Raw genomic sequence first — 19443 nt, 5'->3', positions numbered from 1 at the left:
AAGAGCCTCCGTGCCTTGGCCCCTCGCCTTATCGCACGGCGTAAGCAGGAGTGCTGGGAGAGGTATGTCTCATCCTTGTTGTCCCGTGTCTCCCCCTTGCTCGTGTGGTCCCGGATCCGGCGGATTTATGGATACCAGACCCCTATGGGTGTCCCTGGGATCTCCTTGGACGGCGCTGTCTGCACGGACGTTGCCACCATTGCTGAACGCCTTGCTGCGCACTTTACTTGGAGCTCTGCGACTGCAACTTATCCCCCCGCCTTTCACTCTCTCAAGGAGCGAGCCGAGCAGACGCCGTTATCATTCCACACGCGTCGTTCTGAAAAATACAATGCTCCTTTCAGCGAGAGGGAATTCCTCGCTGCCCTCGCCGACTGCCCTAATACGGCACCAGGACCAGACTGCATCCACGCACAGATGCTGAAGCATCTCTCCAGGGACTGCCAGAGACACATCCTCACCATCTTTAACCGCATTTGGCGCGAGGGCGTGTTCCCGTCGCAATGGCGAGAGGGTCTTATTGTCCCCATCTTGAAGCCCGGTGCGGACCCGCTGGCGGTGGACAGCTATCGTCCCATTACCCTCACCAACGTTCTGTGCAAATTGCTCGAACGTATGGTGGGGCGGCGTTTGTGTTGGGTCCTTGAGTCGCGCGGTCTCCTCGCTCCATCCCAGGGTGGCTTCCGTCGGGGCCGGTCTGCAGCAGACAATTTGGTGCGGCTGGAATCTGCTATCCGTACGGCCTTTGCCCGACGTCAGCATCTCGTTGCTGTCTTTTTTGATCTGCGGAAGGCGTATGACACCACATGGAGGCATCACATCCTTGCTACGTTGCATGAGTGGGGTCTTCGTGGTCAGCTCCCGGCTTTTCTTCAAACCTTTTTATTGCGCCGCTCTTTCCGGGTGCAAGTGGGTGCCGCCTCTAGTTCATCTTATATACAGGAAAATGGGGTCCCACAGGGCTCGGTGTTGAACGTCTCCTTATTTCTAGTGGCCATTAATGGTCTGGCTGCAACCGTGGGGTCGTCGGTGTCTCCTTCTTTGTATGCCGACGACTTCTGCATCTCATTTAGCTCCACGACTACGGGAGTCGCCGAACGCAATCTGCAAGTAGCCGTTCGCAAGGCAGCATCATGGGCTTTGTCTCATGGTTTTCAGTCCTCTGCAGCCAAGACTCGAGTTATGCACTTCTGCAGGCGTCAGACGGTCCACCCTCATCCTGAACTTTACCTCGACGGCCACCTGCTTGACGTGGTGGACACTTGCCGCTTCTTAGGACTTGTTTTTGATGCCCGGCTCACATGGGTTCCTCATATTACTCAGCTGAAGCAAAAGTGCTGGCGGCACCTCAACGCCCTCTGCTGCCTGAGCCACACATCTTGGGGTGCGGATCGCTGCACGCTGTTGCGATTATACAGAGCCCTTGTGCAGTCCAGGCTTGATTATGGGAGCCTGGCCTATGGGTCTGCATCACCCTCAGCGTTGAAGTTGTTAGACCCCATACACCACTGTGGGGTTCGGCTTGCAACTGGCGCTTTTCGTACGAGCCCCGTAGATAGTCTACTGGTGGAGGCCGGGGTTCCCCCGCTGCGGATTCGCCGCCATCGACTGCTCGCCGACTATGCTGTCCACGTGCATTGCTCGGCGGGCCATCCCAATCGTCGCCTGCTTTTCCCTGCCATGGTCCTCCATCTGCCCGAACGGCGACCTCGGTCTGGGCTGTCCATAGCTGTCCGCGTCCAGTCCCTGCTGTTCGAACTGGGGTCATTCCCTCTTCTGCCTCCCTTCCAGGACCGTGCACCTATGCCTCCCTGGTGTTTGCCCCAGCCGTCCGTCCGTCTGGACTTGGCACGGGGACCCAAGGACTCGGTTCCGCCTGTGGCCCTCCGTCGCCGTTTTCTTGCGCTCCTCGCCTCATTTTCGGGCTGTGAGACTGTCTACACTGATGGTTCCCTGGTTGATGGTCGCACTGCCTACGCTTTTGCTCACGCTGCACATGTTGAACAGCACTCCTTGCCGGCTGGCTGCAGTATTTTTACTACAGAGCTGGTGGCCATATTGTGCGCTCTTGAGCATATGCGTTCCTGCTCAGGCACGTCCATCGTCATCTGCAGTGACTCCCTGAGCAGCCTCCAGGCCATCGACCGCTGCTATGCCTCTTCTCCTCTGGTGTCCTCTATTCAGGAGTCTGTTTCTGCTATTACCCGTTCTGTTCGTTCGGTGGTCTTTGTTTGGACGCCAGGTCACGTTGGCATCCCGGGGAACGAACGTGTTGACAGCCTGGCCAAAGGGGCGATCGCCGCCCCGGCTTTGGAGATCGGCCTCACGGCTCGCGATCAGCAGCTGGTGTTGCGCCGTAAGGTGCTTGGGATGAGGGCTGATGAGTGGCGTGGCCTGACATCCCCGAATAAGCTGTGGGCTGTTAGGTGACGACTGATGTGTGGCAGTCCTCCTTGCGGGTCTCTCGCAAGGAGTCTGTAGTCCTGTGCCGGCTGCGCATTGGGCACACATGGATGACGCACGGCAACCTATTGCGACGTGAGGACCCACCTTTATGTTGCTGCGGCTCCGTTTTGACATTGGTCCACATTTTATTAGACTGTCCACTTTTAGTTGTGCTCAGGCGGTCGTTCCCACTGTCTGACTCGCTCCCTGCCCTTTTAACAGATGACTCTGCTATGGCTGACTAAGTTTTACGTTTTCTTCGGGCAGGGGTTTTTTATCATTTAATCTGAGTGTTTCTGTTTTATTTGATTGATTTGTGTTGATTCTGGCCTTTGGCCTACGGTTTTAAACTCAGTTTTTAATGTGGTTTCGGTGGTTGGCTTTTCCTTTTTTTTGTTCCTATGGTCGGCCAACCACCGTCGCACTCCGTGTGATTTTATTTTGTTTTGTCTGGTCCTTGTCTACGTTTCTTTTGTTCTGTGTAATCTGTCTCCTATTCTGTTGAACATATTTTATTCTCTGTGGGTATTTTTTTTTAGTATTTTGGAAAAAGGAACCGATGTCCTCTGCAGTTTGGTTCCTTTCATCCCTAAACCAACCAACCAGTGGCGCTGGAAGTAGACAGTGATACCAGTGAGGCAAGAAAGCCAACACTACAAGAGGTCTCTCAGACTGTGCACAAGTCAAAAAAGAGTCAAGCCCCTGGGGAAGACAGCATAATTGCTGAATTAAAAAAATTGGTGGTGAGGCTGTAATAAAGGAACTGCACACATTATAATCAGATATATGGGAAATAGAAATTATAGCAGGTAATTGGAAAACGGGAATAATAATCCCCGTTTATAAGAAAGGGGACAGAACAGCATGTGAAAACTATAGAAGTATAACACTCGTAAGTACAGCTTATAAGATTTTCACAAGTATACTAAACGAAAGGATACAGAAGTGTGCAGAAGACATACTAGGGGACTATCAGTTTGCTTTCAACCAGACAGAGGAACAACTGATCAAATATTTGTGATAAGACAAACAATGGAAAAGTTCTGTGAATATGATATAGATCTGCATTTCCTATTCATCGACTTCAAACAAGCCTTTGAGAGCCCAAATCAGTAAGAACTATACAGAGTACTGGAAGAAGTTGGTGTATGTGCTAAAATCAGAATGACAATGACAGAGACAAGAGCAAAAGTAAAGGTCCTCAGCAGAACAAGTGAAAGCTTTGACTTTAATAAAGATGTGAAGGAAAGTGATAGTTTCTCCACTGTCCTATTCAATGTAGCCCTGCAAAGTGCAGTTAAGAAAATCAACAAAAGAAGCACCATATATATGAAAACAAGCCAGGTATGTGCATACGCTGATGACATTGCTATAGTAGGAAGAAATAATTTAGTGCTTCAAGAGTTTTTGCGTAAATTCTAGAACCACTCGTCCTTGTACTGTCTCGAACACACGATATTTTAAATATAAGTGGGAGAGTGGAAGCGTATCTACTGCGCCACCTGTTTCACTGTGGAGGTTGGAAGTTTGTTATGAGAAGAATGTAAGAGTGGCGGTCCACTGATGACAAGTGTATGCCGCTAGCACCACAAACACTGTGTGGAAGAACATGGAGTAATTATAGGCTATTCATTGCTGTGTCAGTGAATGTGATTATTGTACAAAGACAAATGAACGATTGATTATAGAATTTTAACTTACTTCATGTCTTAGCCCTGTACAAGCAAGATGTATGTAATGTCCATAAATCACTTGGTTGTTAGACAAATGTTATTATAAATATGTTTAATAGACTCCAATGTTAGATGACTAAGTAGACTTGTAGAAGTTGTTGTCTGTCAAAGTTGAAAATGTATTATGATTGAACTGAAAGTATTCTATGCGTGCCCAGTTATTTAAAGAAGAGAGAAAGAGTCTAATTCCTCTAACCAGCGAAAATCTTTGGAGAAGCAGCTTTTGACATAGCTGAATATCCAGAGAAGAGGATCGGTTAGTCACATCACGTAAGTCAACAGATGAAAGTGAGGTGTGAATTGTGAATGCAATCCAGTTTCGCACCGCTGCTCGTGTCATCAAAACTGTTAGAATGTGGTGACCTAAGTGACAGGACTCGAAGGAAACTGGAATTTTAAGACGGAAACAGGAAGAAGATATTTTGTGTTGCCCTAGGAACCAGGCATAACAAGATAAGAGAACTATTTCGAGTAATTGGATTGAGTCCAAGGAACAAAATGGAAGAAAGTTGCAAATGCAACACAGTAAAAGAAATAAGAAAGTAATAACGTCAAAGGAATGAAGAGTAGATCAACATTTTAGACTAAGGAGAGTTACGCCAAGAATACTTCACTAAGAAGATTCAGTTTGGAGAGTACACAGCTCTCTCTCACATCACAACAAACACCGACACATTAACCAGCAACTGACGCCAACGGCGGCAGCTGCTGCTCACCAGTGCCGACTCCACATCAGCTCGTCGATGCTGACGCTCAAACAATGTTCTACACTGCCGGCACCAGTGCTGTTCACCAGCACTGAATACACATCCACTCACCAACACAGCTAGAACTCTATGCTGGGTGAGCGTAAAACATTAATTATTTGAGTATAAAGGTGAAGAAACTGTAATATTTTAGTCATTATAAGTAGAGTAGAATTTTTTTAATGCTCACGAGGTCTGAAACGTGTAAAGTTACAGATCTAGAACAGCACCTAGCTTCAGAACCAACCACTGCTATTAAAGTGAGAAGGGAAATGTCAGACTGGACTGAGTTAGGAAATTTAATTAAAGCCCAAAGTGCAGCTTTAAGAGAAGAGATAGGCTCAGTACATTCTAGATTAGATTTAGTGAATACTCAGTTGAATGCTAAGTTGGGTGAACAGAAGGCAGATTCAGCAACATTAAGTTAAAAGCTCGATGCACAGAGTGTTAATTTAAGTAGAGAAATAGACACAGTGAATACCCAATTAAATATTAAATTAGACGCTCAAAGTGAGGTTTTAAGTAACCAGAGTGAAACCTTGAACAGTCATTCAACAAATACAGCTTTATTAAAGACATAATTTTTACATTTTAAATAAGAAAATCGAAAATCTGAAGTTAGATTTAAAGAGTGAACTAACTAGTTCTTTAAATACTCACATAAATCAACTGTTTACTGACTTTGACCAGAGACAGAATGAAGCAATTTCAGAATTTGACGAAGAAGCTAGAATTTGATATTGAAGACAAATATAATAATGTAGAATCTGAATTTAGTGAAAATTTAGGTTCATTTCAGTGTATGTAATGTTACATTTGATGCTGTAAAGCAAAGATTAAACCCTTTAAAGGAAAGTGTTGAGAAGTAGGACAAACTAATTCCTAAGGTCCAGTTGCAAATCGCAGGCATTAACACTCGAGTTGATAATTTGGAAAGAAATTTTATAGAGAAACTAGCAATGTCAGACATAATAAATATCAGTAGTGTGGAGGAACAGGTAGAAGAGATGATACACAGAAAAGTTGCCGCAAGGGTGACCTCTGACAACGTATCTCCAATTTTATCTTCCAAACTTAGTAATACCGAGAGAAATGTAGATGACTTGTGGAAAGGATTCAAACTTATCCAGGCTAGCGTAGAAAACAGAATAACTTTACCTGATGTTGTGTTACCTAGTAAAGTGGTGATTGTTTTGTCGTGGGGAGCCTTTCACACAAAATTTAATGAGAAGTACTGGTTTGCACTTGCTCAAGTAAAGTTAATGTCAGATCCATGGGATCTGGGCAGAATCACATCTGTCTCCCAGGGACGTTAATGTTCTGAGTTAAGGGGCGGAGTGATGACCACCAGATCCTGATTTGTATCAGTGTTTCTTCAAAATTAGTTTTCCTACACCGAATTCTCTTAAAATCTTAAACTATTCTGTTATCTATTAATGAATTCTTAAACCATCCTATAATTTTAGCATATACAAAACTGGATATGTCAGAAAAATAATAGACTTAAGAGAATCATAGAAAAACAATGATCTCTAAACATGGAATGAGACGAATAGAGTAAGTATTAATGGAAAAATAATACCATGATACTATTCAGTGTGATATCAGGACGACATAAACTGAACAGAGTATTTTATGTGTGTATAAAATATAGTATAAACTGAATAACTAAACAACTATTTGATTGTAGTGTATAATTTTTTATTTGATATAGAATATTTTATACCTTTTATGAAATGTTATGTAAAGGGGAGGGTTTGTATTGGTTTTGGAAAATGGTGGGTACTGTAGATTAAATCATGATTTCCACCGATAGACAAATTAGTGCTAACACAGAACATACACCACACCTTCCAAACAACTCTCGCAAACAAGTGTGACTGATTCTTCACCATTTGCCATTCCATAGGGGTTGCCTAAGATTTTTCTTCGGGGAGCTCAAGGGTGAAGGTGAGAATGTCCATTCTTGTAGGATACTATTAACACCATACCTCCTCTGGCTTCTCACTCAAGTACCAGCGACGTAGGGATCCTGGGGAAGTATTTCACTTCTTCGATCTTAGCAACCATTTCTACTTTTTCTTTTCTTACTTCTCATTTGAGTACCTATCTATCTTTCCCTCTTTCCATATTCAACTACTTCTATCACAGAAGTCCTTCTTAATGTCCGTGGTTTTCAATAACCTACAACTTATTTCATATAAGTAAGCCAAAGAATCAGGCTGTACAAACACACGTCGACACACACAAAGATATACTTAAACACAAACATGAAAACTACAGATTAGAAACCAGAAGTGATGTCAGAACCGCCAAGGGATGTAGGGGAATAAAGGTATTTGTACAACATACACACAAAATTCAAGCTTTCGCAACAAACTGTTGCCTCATCAGGAAAGAGGGAAGGAGAGAGACAGACGAAAGGATGTGGGTTTTAAGGGAGAGGGTAAGGAGTCATTCCAATCCCGGGAGCGGAAAGACTTACCTTAGGGGGAAAAAAGGACGGGTATACACTCGCGCACACACGCACACACACACATATCCATCCACACATATACAGACACAACAAAATATGTCTGCTTGTGTCTGTATATGTGTGGATGGATGTGTGTGTGTGTGTGTGCGAGTGTATACCCGTCCTTTTTTCCCCCTAAGGTAAGTCTTTCCGCTCCCGGGATTGGAATGACTCCTTACCCTCTCCCTTAAAACCCACATCCTTTCGTCTTTCCCTCTCCTTCCCTCTTTCCTGATGAGGCAACAGTTTGTTGCGAAAGCTTGAATTTTGTGTGTATGTTTGTGTGTCTGTCGACCTGCCAGCACTTTCATTTGGTAAGTCACATCATCTTTGTTTTTAGATATATATTTCCTACATGGAATGTCTCTCTCTCTCTCTCTCTCTCTCTCTCTCTCTCTCTATATATATATATATATATATATATATATATATATATATATATATATATATATATATATATATATATATATAAATACAAAGATGAGGTGACTTACCGAACAAAAACGCTGGCAGGTCGATAGACACACAAACAAACACAAACATACACACAAAATTCAAGCTTTCGCAACAAATTGTTGCCTCATCAGGAAAGAGGGAAGGAGAGGGGAAGACGAAAGGAAGTGGGTTTTAAAGGAGAGGGTAAGGAGTCATTCCAATCCCGGGAGCGGAAAGACTTACCTTAGGGGGAAAAAAGGACAGGTATACACTCGCACACACGCACATATCCATCCACACATACAGACACAAGCAGACATATTTAAAGACAAAGAGTTTGGGCAGAGATGTCAGTTGAGGCAGAAGTGTAGAGGCAAAGAAGTTGTTGAAAGACAGGTGAGGTATGAGTGGCGGCAACTTGAAATTAGCGGAGATTGAGGCCTGGCGGATGACGAGAAGAGAGGATATACTGAAGGGCAAGTTCCCATCTCCGGAGTTCGGATAGGTTGGTGTTGGTGGGAAGTATCCAGATAACCCGGACGGTGTAACACTGTGCCAAGATGTGCTGGCCGTGCACCAAGGCATGTTTAGCCACAGGGTGATCCTCATTACCAACAAACACTGTCTGCCTGTGTCCATTCATGCGAATGGACAGTTTGTTGCTGGTCATTCCCACATAGAATGCGTCACAGTGTAGACAGGTCAGTTGGTAAATCACGTGGGTGCTTTCACACGTGGCTCTGCCTTTGATCGTGTACACCTTCCGGGTTACAGGACTGGAGTAGGTAGTGGTGGGAGGGTGCATGGGACAGGTTTTGCATCGGGGGCGGTTACAAGGATAGGAGCCAGAGGGTAGGGAAGGTGGTTTGGGGATTTCATAGGGATGAACTAACAGGTTACGAAGGTTAGGTGGACGGCGGAAAGACACTCTTGGCGGAGTGGGGAGGATTTCATGAAGGATGGATCTCATTTCAGGGCAGGATTTGAGGAAGTCGTATCCCTGCTGGAGAGCCACATTCAGAGTCTGGTCCAGTCCCGGAAAGTATCCTGTCACAAGTGGGGCACTTTTGTGGTTCTTCTGTGGGGGATTCTGGGTTTGAGGGGACGAGGAAGTGGCTCTGGTTATTTGCTTCTGTACCAGGTCGGGAGGGTAGTTGCGGGATGCGAAAGCTGTTTTCAGGTTGTTGGTGTAATGATTCAAGGATTCCGGACTGGAGCAGATTCGTTTGCCACGAAGACCTAGGCTGTAGGGAAGGGACCGTTTGATGTGGAATGGGTGGCAGCTGTCATAATGGAGGTACTGTTGCTTGTTGGTGGGTTTGATGTGGACAGACGTGTGAAGTTGGCCATTGGACAGGTGGAGGTCAACGTCAAGGAAAGTGGCATGGGATTTGGAGTAGGACCAGGTGAAACTGATGGAACCAAAGGAGTTGAGGTTGGAGAGGAAATTCTGGAGTTGTTCTTCACTGTGAGTCCAGATCATGAAGATGTCATCAATAAATCTGTACCAAACTTTGGGTTGGCAGACTTGGGTAACCAAGAAGGCTTCCTCTAAGCGACCCATGAATAGGTTGGCGTACGAGGGGGCCATCCTGGTACCCATGGCTGTTCCCTTTAATTGTTGGTATGTCTGGCCTTCAAAAGTGAAGAAGTTGTGGGTCAGGATGAAGCTGGCTAAGGTGATGAGGAAAGAGGTTTTAGGTAGGGTGGCAGGTGATCGGCGTGAAAGGAAATGCTCCATCGCAGCGAGGCCCTGGACGTGCGGAATATTTGTGTATAAGGACGTGGCATCAATGGTTACAAGGATGGTTTCCGGGGGTAACAGATTGGGTAAGGATTCCAGGCGTTCAAGGAAGTGGTTGGTGTCCTTGATGAAGGATGGGAGACTGCATGTAATGGGTTGAAGGTGTTGATCTACGTAGGCAGAGATACGTTCTGTGGGGGCTTGGTAACCAGCTACAATGGGGCGGCCGGGATGATTGGGTTTGTGGATTTTAGGAAGAAGGTAGAAGGTAGGGGTGCGGGGTGTCGGTGGGGTCAGGAGGTTGATGGAGTCAGGTGAAAGGTTTTGCAGGGGGCCTAAGGTTCTGAGGATTCCTTGAAGCTCCGCCTGGACATCGGGAATGGGGTTACCTTGGCAAACTTTGTATGTGGTGTTGTCTGAAAGCTGACGCAGTCCCTCAGCCACATACTCCCGACGATCAAGTACCACGGTCGTGGAACCCTTGTCTGCCGGAAGAATGATGATGGATCGGTCAGCCTTCAGATCCTGCCCTGAAATGAGATCCATCCTTCATGAAATCCTCCCCACTCCGCCAAGAGTGTCTTTCCGCCGTCCACCTAACCTTCGTAACCTGTTAGTTCATCCCTATGAAATCCCCAAACCACCTTCCCTACCCTCTGGCTCCTATCCTTGTAACCGCCCCCGATGCAAAACCTGTCCCATGCACCCTCCCACCACTACCTACTCCAGTCCTGTAACCCGGAAGGTGTACACGATCAAAGGCAGAGCCACGTGTGAAAGCACCCACGTGATTTACCAACTGACCTGTCTACACTGTGACGCATTCTATGTGGGAATGACCAGCAACAAACTGTCCATTCGCATGAATGGACACAGGCAGACAGTGTTTGTTGGTAATGAGGATCACCCTGTGGCTAAACATGCCTTGGTGCACGGCCAGCACATCTTGGCACAGTGTTACACCGTCCGGGTTATCTGGATACTTCCCACCAACACCAACCTATCCGAACTCCGGAGATGGGAACTTGCCCTTCAGTATATCCTCTCTTCTCGTCATCCGCCAGGCCTCAATCTCCGCTAATTTCAAGTTGCCGCCACTCATACCTCACCTGTCTTTCAACAACTTCTTTGCCTCTACACTTCTGCCTCAACTGACATCTCTGCCCAAACTCTTTGTCTTTAAATATGTCTGCTTGTGTCTGTATGTGTGGATGGATATGTGCGTGTGTGCGAGTGTATACCTGTCCTTTTTTCCCCCTAAGGTAAGTCTTTCCGCTCCCGGGATTGGAATGACTCCTTACCCTCTCCTTTAAAACCCACTTCCTTTCGTCTTCCCCTCTCCTTCCCTCTTTCCTGATGAGGCAACAATTTGTTGCGAAAGCTTGAATTTTGTGTGTATGTTTGTGTTTGTTTGTGTGTCTATCGACCTGCCAGCGTTTTTGTTCGGTAAGTCACCTCATCTTTGTATTTATATATAATTTTTCCCACGTGGAATGTTTGAAAGAAGGATAGCAATCAACTCGTAAACCTAGAGAGACAGGAGCAGGAGAGCTGGGGTAATAATTATAAAACAGTGATAAGCAAAATTGGAGTTAATTGCGATAACCATTTGAGAAAAGTCAGGGTAGCAAATACTCTGCTGAGTTATAGAGTAGTGGGACTTGATCATTGTGTGTAGACATAGTATCTACTAAGAGTTGGTTAATACAGATAGACATAGTATCTATTTATATGATAAAAGTGAGGAGTGGAAGAGAACTCAAGGGTATTAGATGGAGTATTAGAAAGTGGAGTTGAGGTGTAAAATAGGTGAGTAACTTTACCAGAGAATGTTTAATGATAGTGTACATAAAGATGTATACTAGGGCAATGAACCATGAGGCCTAGCCAGGAAGGATAAGGGGGGTCGCACCCAGCATTTATTGAATACAAAAGGCAGATAGGCAGACCTAAAAAAGGCTGACATATACTGTGTGGACAGGGGCACCAGGAAGGGGATTGACCTGTACCATAGGAGAATAGGAATCGAGAGGGGCATACCTACCAAAACAGGAGGAGGGGGTGCACTAATAGGGTCAACCCATAGGTGAGGTATAGGTACTGTTCCTAAAGGGGAAAAGGACAGTATCATGACAGAAGTCACACGTTTTATAGGAGTTAGTCCAATAAGTTTGAATTGTATGCATCACCAGTCTATTACATTTTATGTTTACAAGTGAAAAAAAAAGAAAAAAAATAATCTTTTATTTTACCCAGAGTTCCTGGTAGTACGGAAAGAAGGGACAAACAGTAGATTACTCATGGGTCATGCACACCTGGAAAAAGAGCAGAAAACAGAACAATTTGAGTCCTCTCGATTTTAAATATTGAAAGAACTAACTCCAAAATGGATTGAAAGGTTCACATTTTATAATTGTAGTAAAATGTTAAAAAGGAATGACTAGGCAATAAGAACAAGAGTATTTACGATTATTAATAGAAGAAGATGTATTGTTGAGGAATGAAGTGTTAACCTATGTGATATTAACATACATGGTGATTATGTATAAAATATCGCATGGTCGAGTTGAGGGGAGGGATATGTAGTGCTTTGAGAATTGGCATGTAAATTCTAGAGCCACCCGTCCATCTACCGTCTCGAACACATGATATTTTAAATATAAGTGGGAGAGTGGAAGCGTATCTCCTGCGCCACCTGTTTCTGTGTGCAGGTTGGAATTTTGTCATGAGAAGACTGTATGAGTGGCGGTCCACTGATGACAACAAGTGTTTGCCGCTAGCGCCACAGACGCTGTGTGAAAGAACCTGGAGTAATTATAGGCTATTCTTTGCTGTGTTAGTGAATGTGATTATTGTAAAAAGACAAACAAACAATTGATTATAAACTTTTAACTTACGTCATGTCTTAGCCCTGAATGAGGCAAGACGTTTGTGATGTCCATAAATCATTTGGTTGTTAGTCCAGTGTTGTTATATGTTTAATAGAGTCTAATGTTTGATGATTAAGTTGACTTGCAGAAGTTGTTGTCTGTGAAAGCTGAAAATATATATCATGATTGAACTGAGAGTATTCTACGGGTACCCAATTATTTCAAGAATAGAGAAAGAGTCTAATTAATTCCTCTAACCAGTGAAAATCTTCGTAGAAGAAGCTTTTGGGAGATTGATGTAGCTAAATATCCAGAGAAGAGGATCGGTTAGTCACATCACGTAAGTCAACTGATGAGAGTGAGGTGTGAATTGTGAATGCAATCCAGTTTCGCACCACTTCTTGTGTCGTCAAAACCATTAGAATATCAATACATTCCAAGAAACATACCAGGCAGTGGAAACAGAAGCCTTAAAAATTGGCCTTGTAGTACATGAAAACAAAACAAAATATATGATAATGTCACAATCTGAGTCCAGAAGAACCCCTAAAAACCTAAACATCAGTGGGAAATGCTTCAAAGGAGTGTCCTCTTTTAATTACTTGGGAACCCTAATAACAAATAACAGTATTGGAAAAGCTATAAGGGAAAGAATACAAGCAGGAAACAGAGCTTACTTTGCAAATATGCAGCTTTTCATAAACATCCCTGTTACAAGAAAAACGAAAGTGCTAATATATAACTCCCTAGTCCGCCCAGTTATCACATATGGGTCCGATGTATGGACGTTGACAGAACACGATAAAAATGTGAGCGCGGAAAATACTACGCAAAATCTATGGGCCAATAAAGGAGGAAGAAGGCTGGAGAATACGCTACAATGCTGAATTATAAGAGTTAATACAGAGTAGGGACAAAGTAAAATTTGTGAAATCACAGTGAATATGATGGCTAGAACACCTGGAGAGAATGGCAGAGGATAGAATCCCAAAGAAAATGATGAAACATGTGATCCATTTAGCTAGGTGAAAAGGGAGACGTAGAAGAAGATGGATTGACAATGTAATAATGGGTCTCACCAGTATGGGAGTCCTGGGGTGTAAAAGAGCAACAAATAACCAAGAAGTGTGGAGGAAGATCGTTGAAGAAGCCAAGGCTCACCAGGGGCTGTAGCGCTACTGAAGAAGAAGAAGAAGAAGAAACAAAAACAGAGCTGTTTTCTTTTCAGGTGCTACTTTCTAACTTAATGTTAAACTCTCCCAATATTCCTGTACACAATTTTTTTCCCCCAAATTATACTCAAACAACCATTTCCACATTAAGAAGCAAATCACTCTCCTCCTCCTCATACCTTAACATGAATGAGCATAAAAGTCCAGAAACTGCGTTCAGTGTGCTGGGTCAGGCTTCATTCACTTAATAATCCAAATAGACCCTCTAAATGGAAAAAGAAACTGTGCTTCGAGTCTTTACAATAGTTATAATGACAGTCTTCTAAATTTTGTGGCCAGCTCCACCACTGGCGATGAAGCTGGCACGCGGCAGACACTGGTCGATGGTCCAGGTTAATGCTGGCTCTTGTTGCCCCAGATCCCTCAAGCAGCGGCATAGACAACAATAAACATACATTTTATGATGTAAAAGCGTCCTTTGCAGAAAAAAATCAATCAGTCGGTGGCTTGACATTCTGATGGGTGGAAATGTGCAAAATAATTAAGAAAAAAGCCATTAAGATCAACAGAACACAGTGGTATCTCTCAGCCATGTGCTTACGACTTGGGTCCAAATGCAACACCTTTCATATAAGGTGTCTTCTCATACTGTTGGTAGGCAGTTGGATTGTAGATTCAGCTCCCATGTTTTAGGCTGTCAGTTATATCAAGGCCTAGGTAGCTGCTGTAAAGGAGTGGCTGCATATAGTCAGGAAATGGAAATTGCTGATTGGCATTGGCTCATTTACAGCAATCACCATTCAGTATGGCCAGTATGTTCAGATACACCAAAGGATTGACTATTACAGTATTTCTAGAGTCATGCAGTGTTACAGGTGTTAGTTTTCCAGCACGTGTGCTGACCGGGAGAGGGCGGCTGTGACCAGTTGGTGTGTTATGGATTTATATCAAGTCCACAATAGAGGATGGGGTGAAACATGATCTCGGGCAACTGACTGCCGGCAGCACTGTTGACAGTTTTAAACTATGAAGTGCAATTGAAGCAGCTGTGCCAAGTCCTCTACAACTGTCAGGAATCTCCTTTTGCCGACTCTACTGTAGTATGGTATTAATCCGGGTACTTCAACACCTCAGTGATAATTACATGGCTTAGAACTGTTGGGTTCAGCTCTACTTTTTGGCTAACTGACTTTCATTTGATATGTCTGTAGTGACTGAAGTAGTGACTGAATGAATGACGCTTGTACTGACTCTTTCAGACTTTATTAGGAGTGCACCACTGACATCTCTGTTATAAATGGACAGGATAGAAATACCGTAATTTGGAGCTCTAAACCTTGACATAAAATAGAGTTGATTACAGGGTACTACTCAATAACACTCTGCATAACACTCTGCTACAGAACGTTGGCAAGGAGCATTCATTACCATTAAATTAACAGTAAACAAAGAATAAACAGAACACACAGAAAACGCACACAAGCATAAAAAACATAGCACTCCTGGTGGCTGGGTACTGAACTGCTCAGACAGCCGATTCACTTGCTAGGAACACTGCACTGCAGTGTACGCTACACAACAGTGAACTTCACATTAGTGTGTGGTGCCTGACATGTAGGCTATTAAATCAGCCCCCGGATGGAAGCAGTTTTGGCATCGACAAACTACATCCTACGGCCAGAATGAATTGTCCACGTCGTAGTTGAACTGTGCCCCGGTCCACGTCGACGTTGGAACTGTGCCCCGGGAGGTGGACGCTACAGTGGTGGCTCTTATGACATAGCATCTAAATCCGAGGTGGGGGGGCGCCTTTGTTGAGCTGCTGTCGGTGGCGGGTCATGAAAGACATATGCTAGTTTAGCATTGTTCAATGTGACAATTGTATCCTTACCATTCACCAGAATATCCATTGTTTGTGTATGTCATTGGAGAACTTTATATGGGGCTTGCAGTGCCTTCCATGCGGAGCATAACATGTGTACAATGCTCAAGATCTTGGTACACAACAGATGGCGGTGTGCCATGCTGCGAAGCTCTCAGAGGATGGGTCCTGGAAATGTGCTGTCTCAAGTGATGCAAAAAATCCGACTGATCTTGAGCAGCTATCTCGATCGTGTCTGTGTCAACAAAATCACCAGGCACACGCTGTGTCTCGCCATAAACCAATTCTGCCACGGATGAACCGGTGTTTGACTTGATTTGATCATCCCATAGCTTGTCGGGTGGTAGCTAGTAGTCTTACGGTGGGTTTAACCACAAAACTTGACCAGCTGAGCAAACAGATCTGATTCAGACTGATGTCTGCAGTCCATTGAGATATGCAGCAGATGTCTAAATATCGCCAACCATGTTAGAGCAAAGGTGGAAGCTAATGTCTCATCTGTGATGTTATGAACTGGTACTGCTTCAGGCCAATGGGTATAATGGTCAGTCATTGTTAATAAGCATCTCTACTTGTTTGATGGGGGAAGTGGTCCAACAATGTCCAAATGTACATGGGGGAAGCGCGTGGGGGTATCTGGTAAGTCGCCAGTCGGGACTTGGACATAGCGGGTAATCTTGCAGGATTGACACTTGAGACAAGATCTGACTCATTCCTGGCAGTCTTTCTGCATGCCCGGCCACGCAAAATCCTGAGACATGAGACAAAAGGTGGTACGCACCCCAGGATGGCACAACTCATGGACAGTGCTAAAAGCTTGCCTTCTGAGCACTGGCAGTTGGAAAAGACAAGGTCAACCATACAAGACCTCACTGTACAGATGTGTTTCTTCTCCTGGTACATCACTGAGCTGCAACTTCAGTCCTGATGCGGGTTTATCGATGTACATACTGTGCTTGTTGTCTTCCTTTTGCACATGTGCAAGTGTGAAAAAAATCTAGTGAACTTGAGACGCTGTTGACCCACGATAGAAAGTCTACAAAATCATTGTTAATTTCGAATATGTGTCTAATGTGTGTTGTGAACTTGGCCACAAATTCAAGATGATTAAATTGCCTGGGTGAGCAGTTGGCACTCTTTCGCCTGCATGCAAATATCAAGGGCTTGGGGTTCATATAGATAGTAAAGACTTAAGCTTCAACTTGCAGATGAGAATATGTAAGTGCCTGGTAACAGCCAGGACCTCAGTTATATGTCAACGAACCTGCATCAGCATGGAGGTCACCACTCGTTGGGTTCAGCTCTGAGTTTTGGCTAAGTGATTTTCGCTTGATGTGTTTGTAGTGACTAAGTGAACGACACTTGTACTGACTCTTTGAAACTCTGTTAGGAATGCATGCCTGACATCAGCCTTATATGTGGACAGAAAAGAAATTTTGAGTTACTTTTATAGTAGTTCAGGATTAGCATTACATCCATTATTTCTCATTTCCATTTCTGTTAGTTTGGTGTGCTTTTGTAGTTATTGACTTTAATCTTGCAATCTTCTCAACAAATGTAGTACTGGGTGCGCAACTTTTTCTCTCCATAGCTGTATCTTAGGTCCATATCATTCAACCACTTTGTTTATAACGTTTTTTGTTGCAGTGGTAACTGAGATCAGAATTAAAGTACCTGTCAGATACATCCAAAACTTTTAATATTTCTTCTTTTAGACAAGTTGCTTGTCCTTTTTAATATTTGAGTAATATGAGAAGTTATGCTAGTGACTTTGAAATAGGATTTAATTTGTTTCAAGAACATAAATGTCATTTGTAAATTTGTGAGAAGAGGCTTTTGGGAAAAAGTCAAATTAAGGAAACAATGTTTAGAATTCAGGTAAGTTCAAGAGAAAATCCAAATAAATATCAGTGTTCTTTGAACATTTACTGTTCGTGTACATGCCACATCTAGATAACTGTTATACACACGCTCTTTATAATCAACATGTTAAAGGTGAGAAAATCAATGATATTAACCCTGTACTATCTGATCATCATAATTCGTGAAAAAATTAGAGATTTCTCAAAAAAATTATAGATGTCTCAATAAATGAAAACCTAAGTGGGCATGATTGAAAAATAGTGAAGGCAAGATTATTGAGAGGAAAATGGATTAAGTGAAAGTATTTCTTTTTCTGTTTTGATGAACTTATAATAATAATAATAATAATAATAATAATAATAATAACAATAACAATAATATTAAACCAGTGCTATTAACCGTGTACGGTTTGGGCAACACAACTTGTGACACAGATCAGAAGAGAGGTGAATTCAGGAGGGAATATTATGATTTAACATCCTGCCGACAATGTGGTCTTTAGAGACTGAGCGCAAGCTTCAGGTGGAGTGATGTAATCAGCTGTGTCCTTTTCAAGAGGTCTGTGCTGACATTTCCATTAAGCAAGAATCCAAGTCCAGTGTATTACCAATGCACCACATCCTCAGTTGAAAATGCGTTTGAAAAATAGGGAATACAAAGGATGTTGAAGTGGGAAGACCACACAGGTCAAAGAATTTTCATTCATTTAGTAAGAAAAGTTCTGGCAGCGTGAAAATTATTTAGTAGTAAAGGAGACTACTCGCCATTGAGAGGTCTCCTGTACTCCTAAATTATTTTCGAGAATTTCCACTTTGTATTTGAATGTTTCAGTATCCTCATAGTCTTTGAAGGCATTGTTCAAGTAAATAGTTATTTTGTATAGTTTTTTAATTGGTACAATATGATCTCCCACATTGCCTGTGTTCAACTAGTTAAAATTTTCTTCACCTATGTATTTAAGTAAGTGAAAATATTTACTGTCCCACAGTTCTTTGAACTTTATTTACCGGTCATGATTCAATTGTGACAGTCTCAAAATACTCTCTTTTAAAATCCTTTCTGTTCAAACATTGTTACAATGCTTGACACAGTAACTGAAAATAAATGCCTCTGATCCATTAATCCCCCATCCTACTCCTTGTGCACATCGACATATTGCAGGTAATGAAGTTAGTAAAAGTTCGTATGTTTCCTAGTTTGTTGTTAAAGGCTGACTGCACATTGATTCCAAAGCCATCCTGATCTGAAAACAGTTTGATATAACAGGATATTTTAGTTTGTGTTTTGCGTGACATCTTCAACATATATGCCCTCTTCCAGTCATTTAAAATTAGTTGATACATTTCTACATTACATCATTACATTTTTTAAAGATGTGCGGTAGTGAGAAAAGCAAGTATAGCATGATTTAAAATTTATTTCTCCATCAAATATAAAATATTCATGTGAAAACTTTATTTTTTCCTCCATTTACAGCGTGAACAAGCTTATGCTGAAGCTAGATTACGAATCCTTGGTGAAGCTCGAAGTCCTGAGGAACAACACCTGCCCTCAACTGATGATAGGTTGGTGCCGTACTTTTTGCTAGTGATAGTAACACAAACATAATTTCAAATTGCTCAGTGGGAATGTGGAATAGAAATAGAAAATCTTTTAATAAGTAGTGGTTGTGGGAGCATATATTTGAATGTCAACAAACTAAAAACATTAAGATTATATCTGTAAATATTTACTTATGATATACTGTTTTGAATAAAGAAGAGTAGCTGGGTTGTAAATCCAATAAGATGATGTATTTATTATTGTACTTCTACCAATATATTAAGACAAGTTTTCATAATTCATGTTAATTTTCAAATTTTTGCTTTTTTGTTAAATGAATGCACTTTATTTAATAATATAATAATTATTATAGAATGAAACATTTGTTAGTGAAAGAGTTTAAGACAAATGAGTGATGCAATAAGAATCATACAAAAAGTATGACGTTAAATTTTGTACACAACCCCAAATTTCAGCAATATTAGGATTTATGGGT

General features: G+C 42.8%; 1 protein-coding gene across 1 annotated transcript in view; it reads left to right on the top strand.

The window, feature by feature from the left end:
- The window catches only part of LOC124787623 (SUZ domain-containing protein 1), a 53537-nt gene that overhangs the window by 27704 nt on the left and 6390 nt on the right, over window positions 1–19443 (top strand). Inside the window, exon 4 of the mRNA XM_047254381.1 lies at window positions 18882–18970. Within this exon, the coding sequence (XP_047110337.1) occupies window positions 18882–18970 (89 nt within the window). The remainder of the gene's footprint in view (window positions 1–18881; window positions 18971–19443) is intronic.

Source organism: Schistocerca piceifrons, chromosome 3 (assembly GCF_021461385.2).
Source record: "Schistocerca piceifrons isolate TAMUIC-IGC-003096 chromosome 3, iqSchPice1.1, whole genome shotgun sequence".
In the NCBI taxonomy this organism is placed as follows: domain Eukaryota; kingdom Metazoa; phylum Arthropoda; class Insecta; order Orthoptera; family Acrididae; genus Schistocerca; species Schistocerca piceifrons.
The sequence above is the reverse complement of the archived record's forward strand: the minus strand, read 5'-3'. Positions and strand labels throughout refer to the sequence as shown.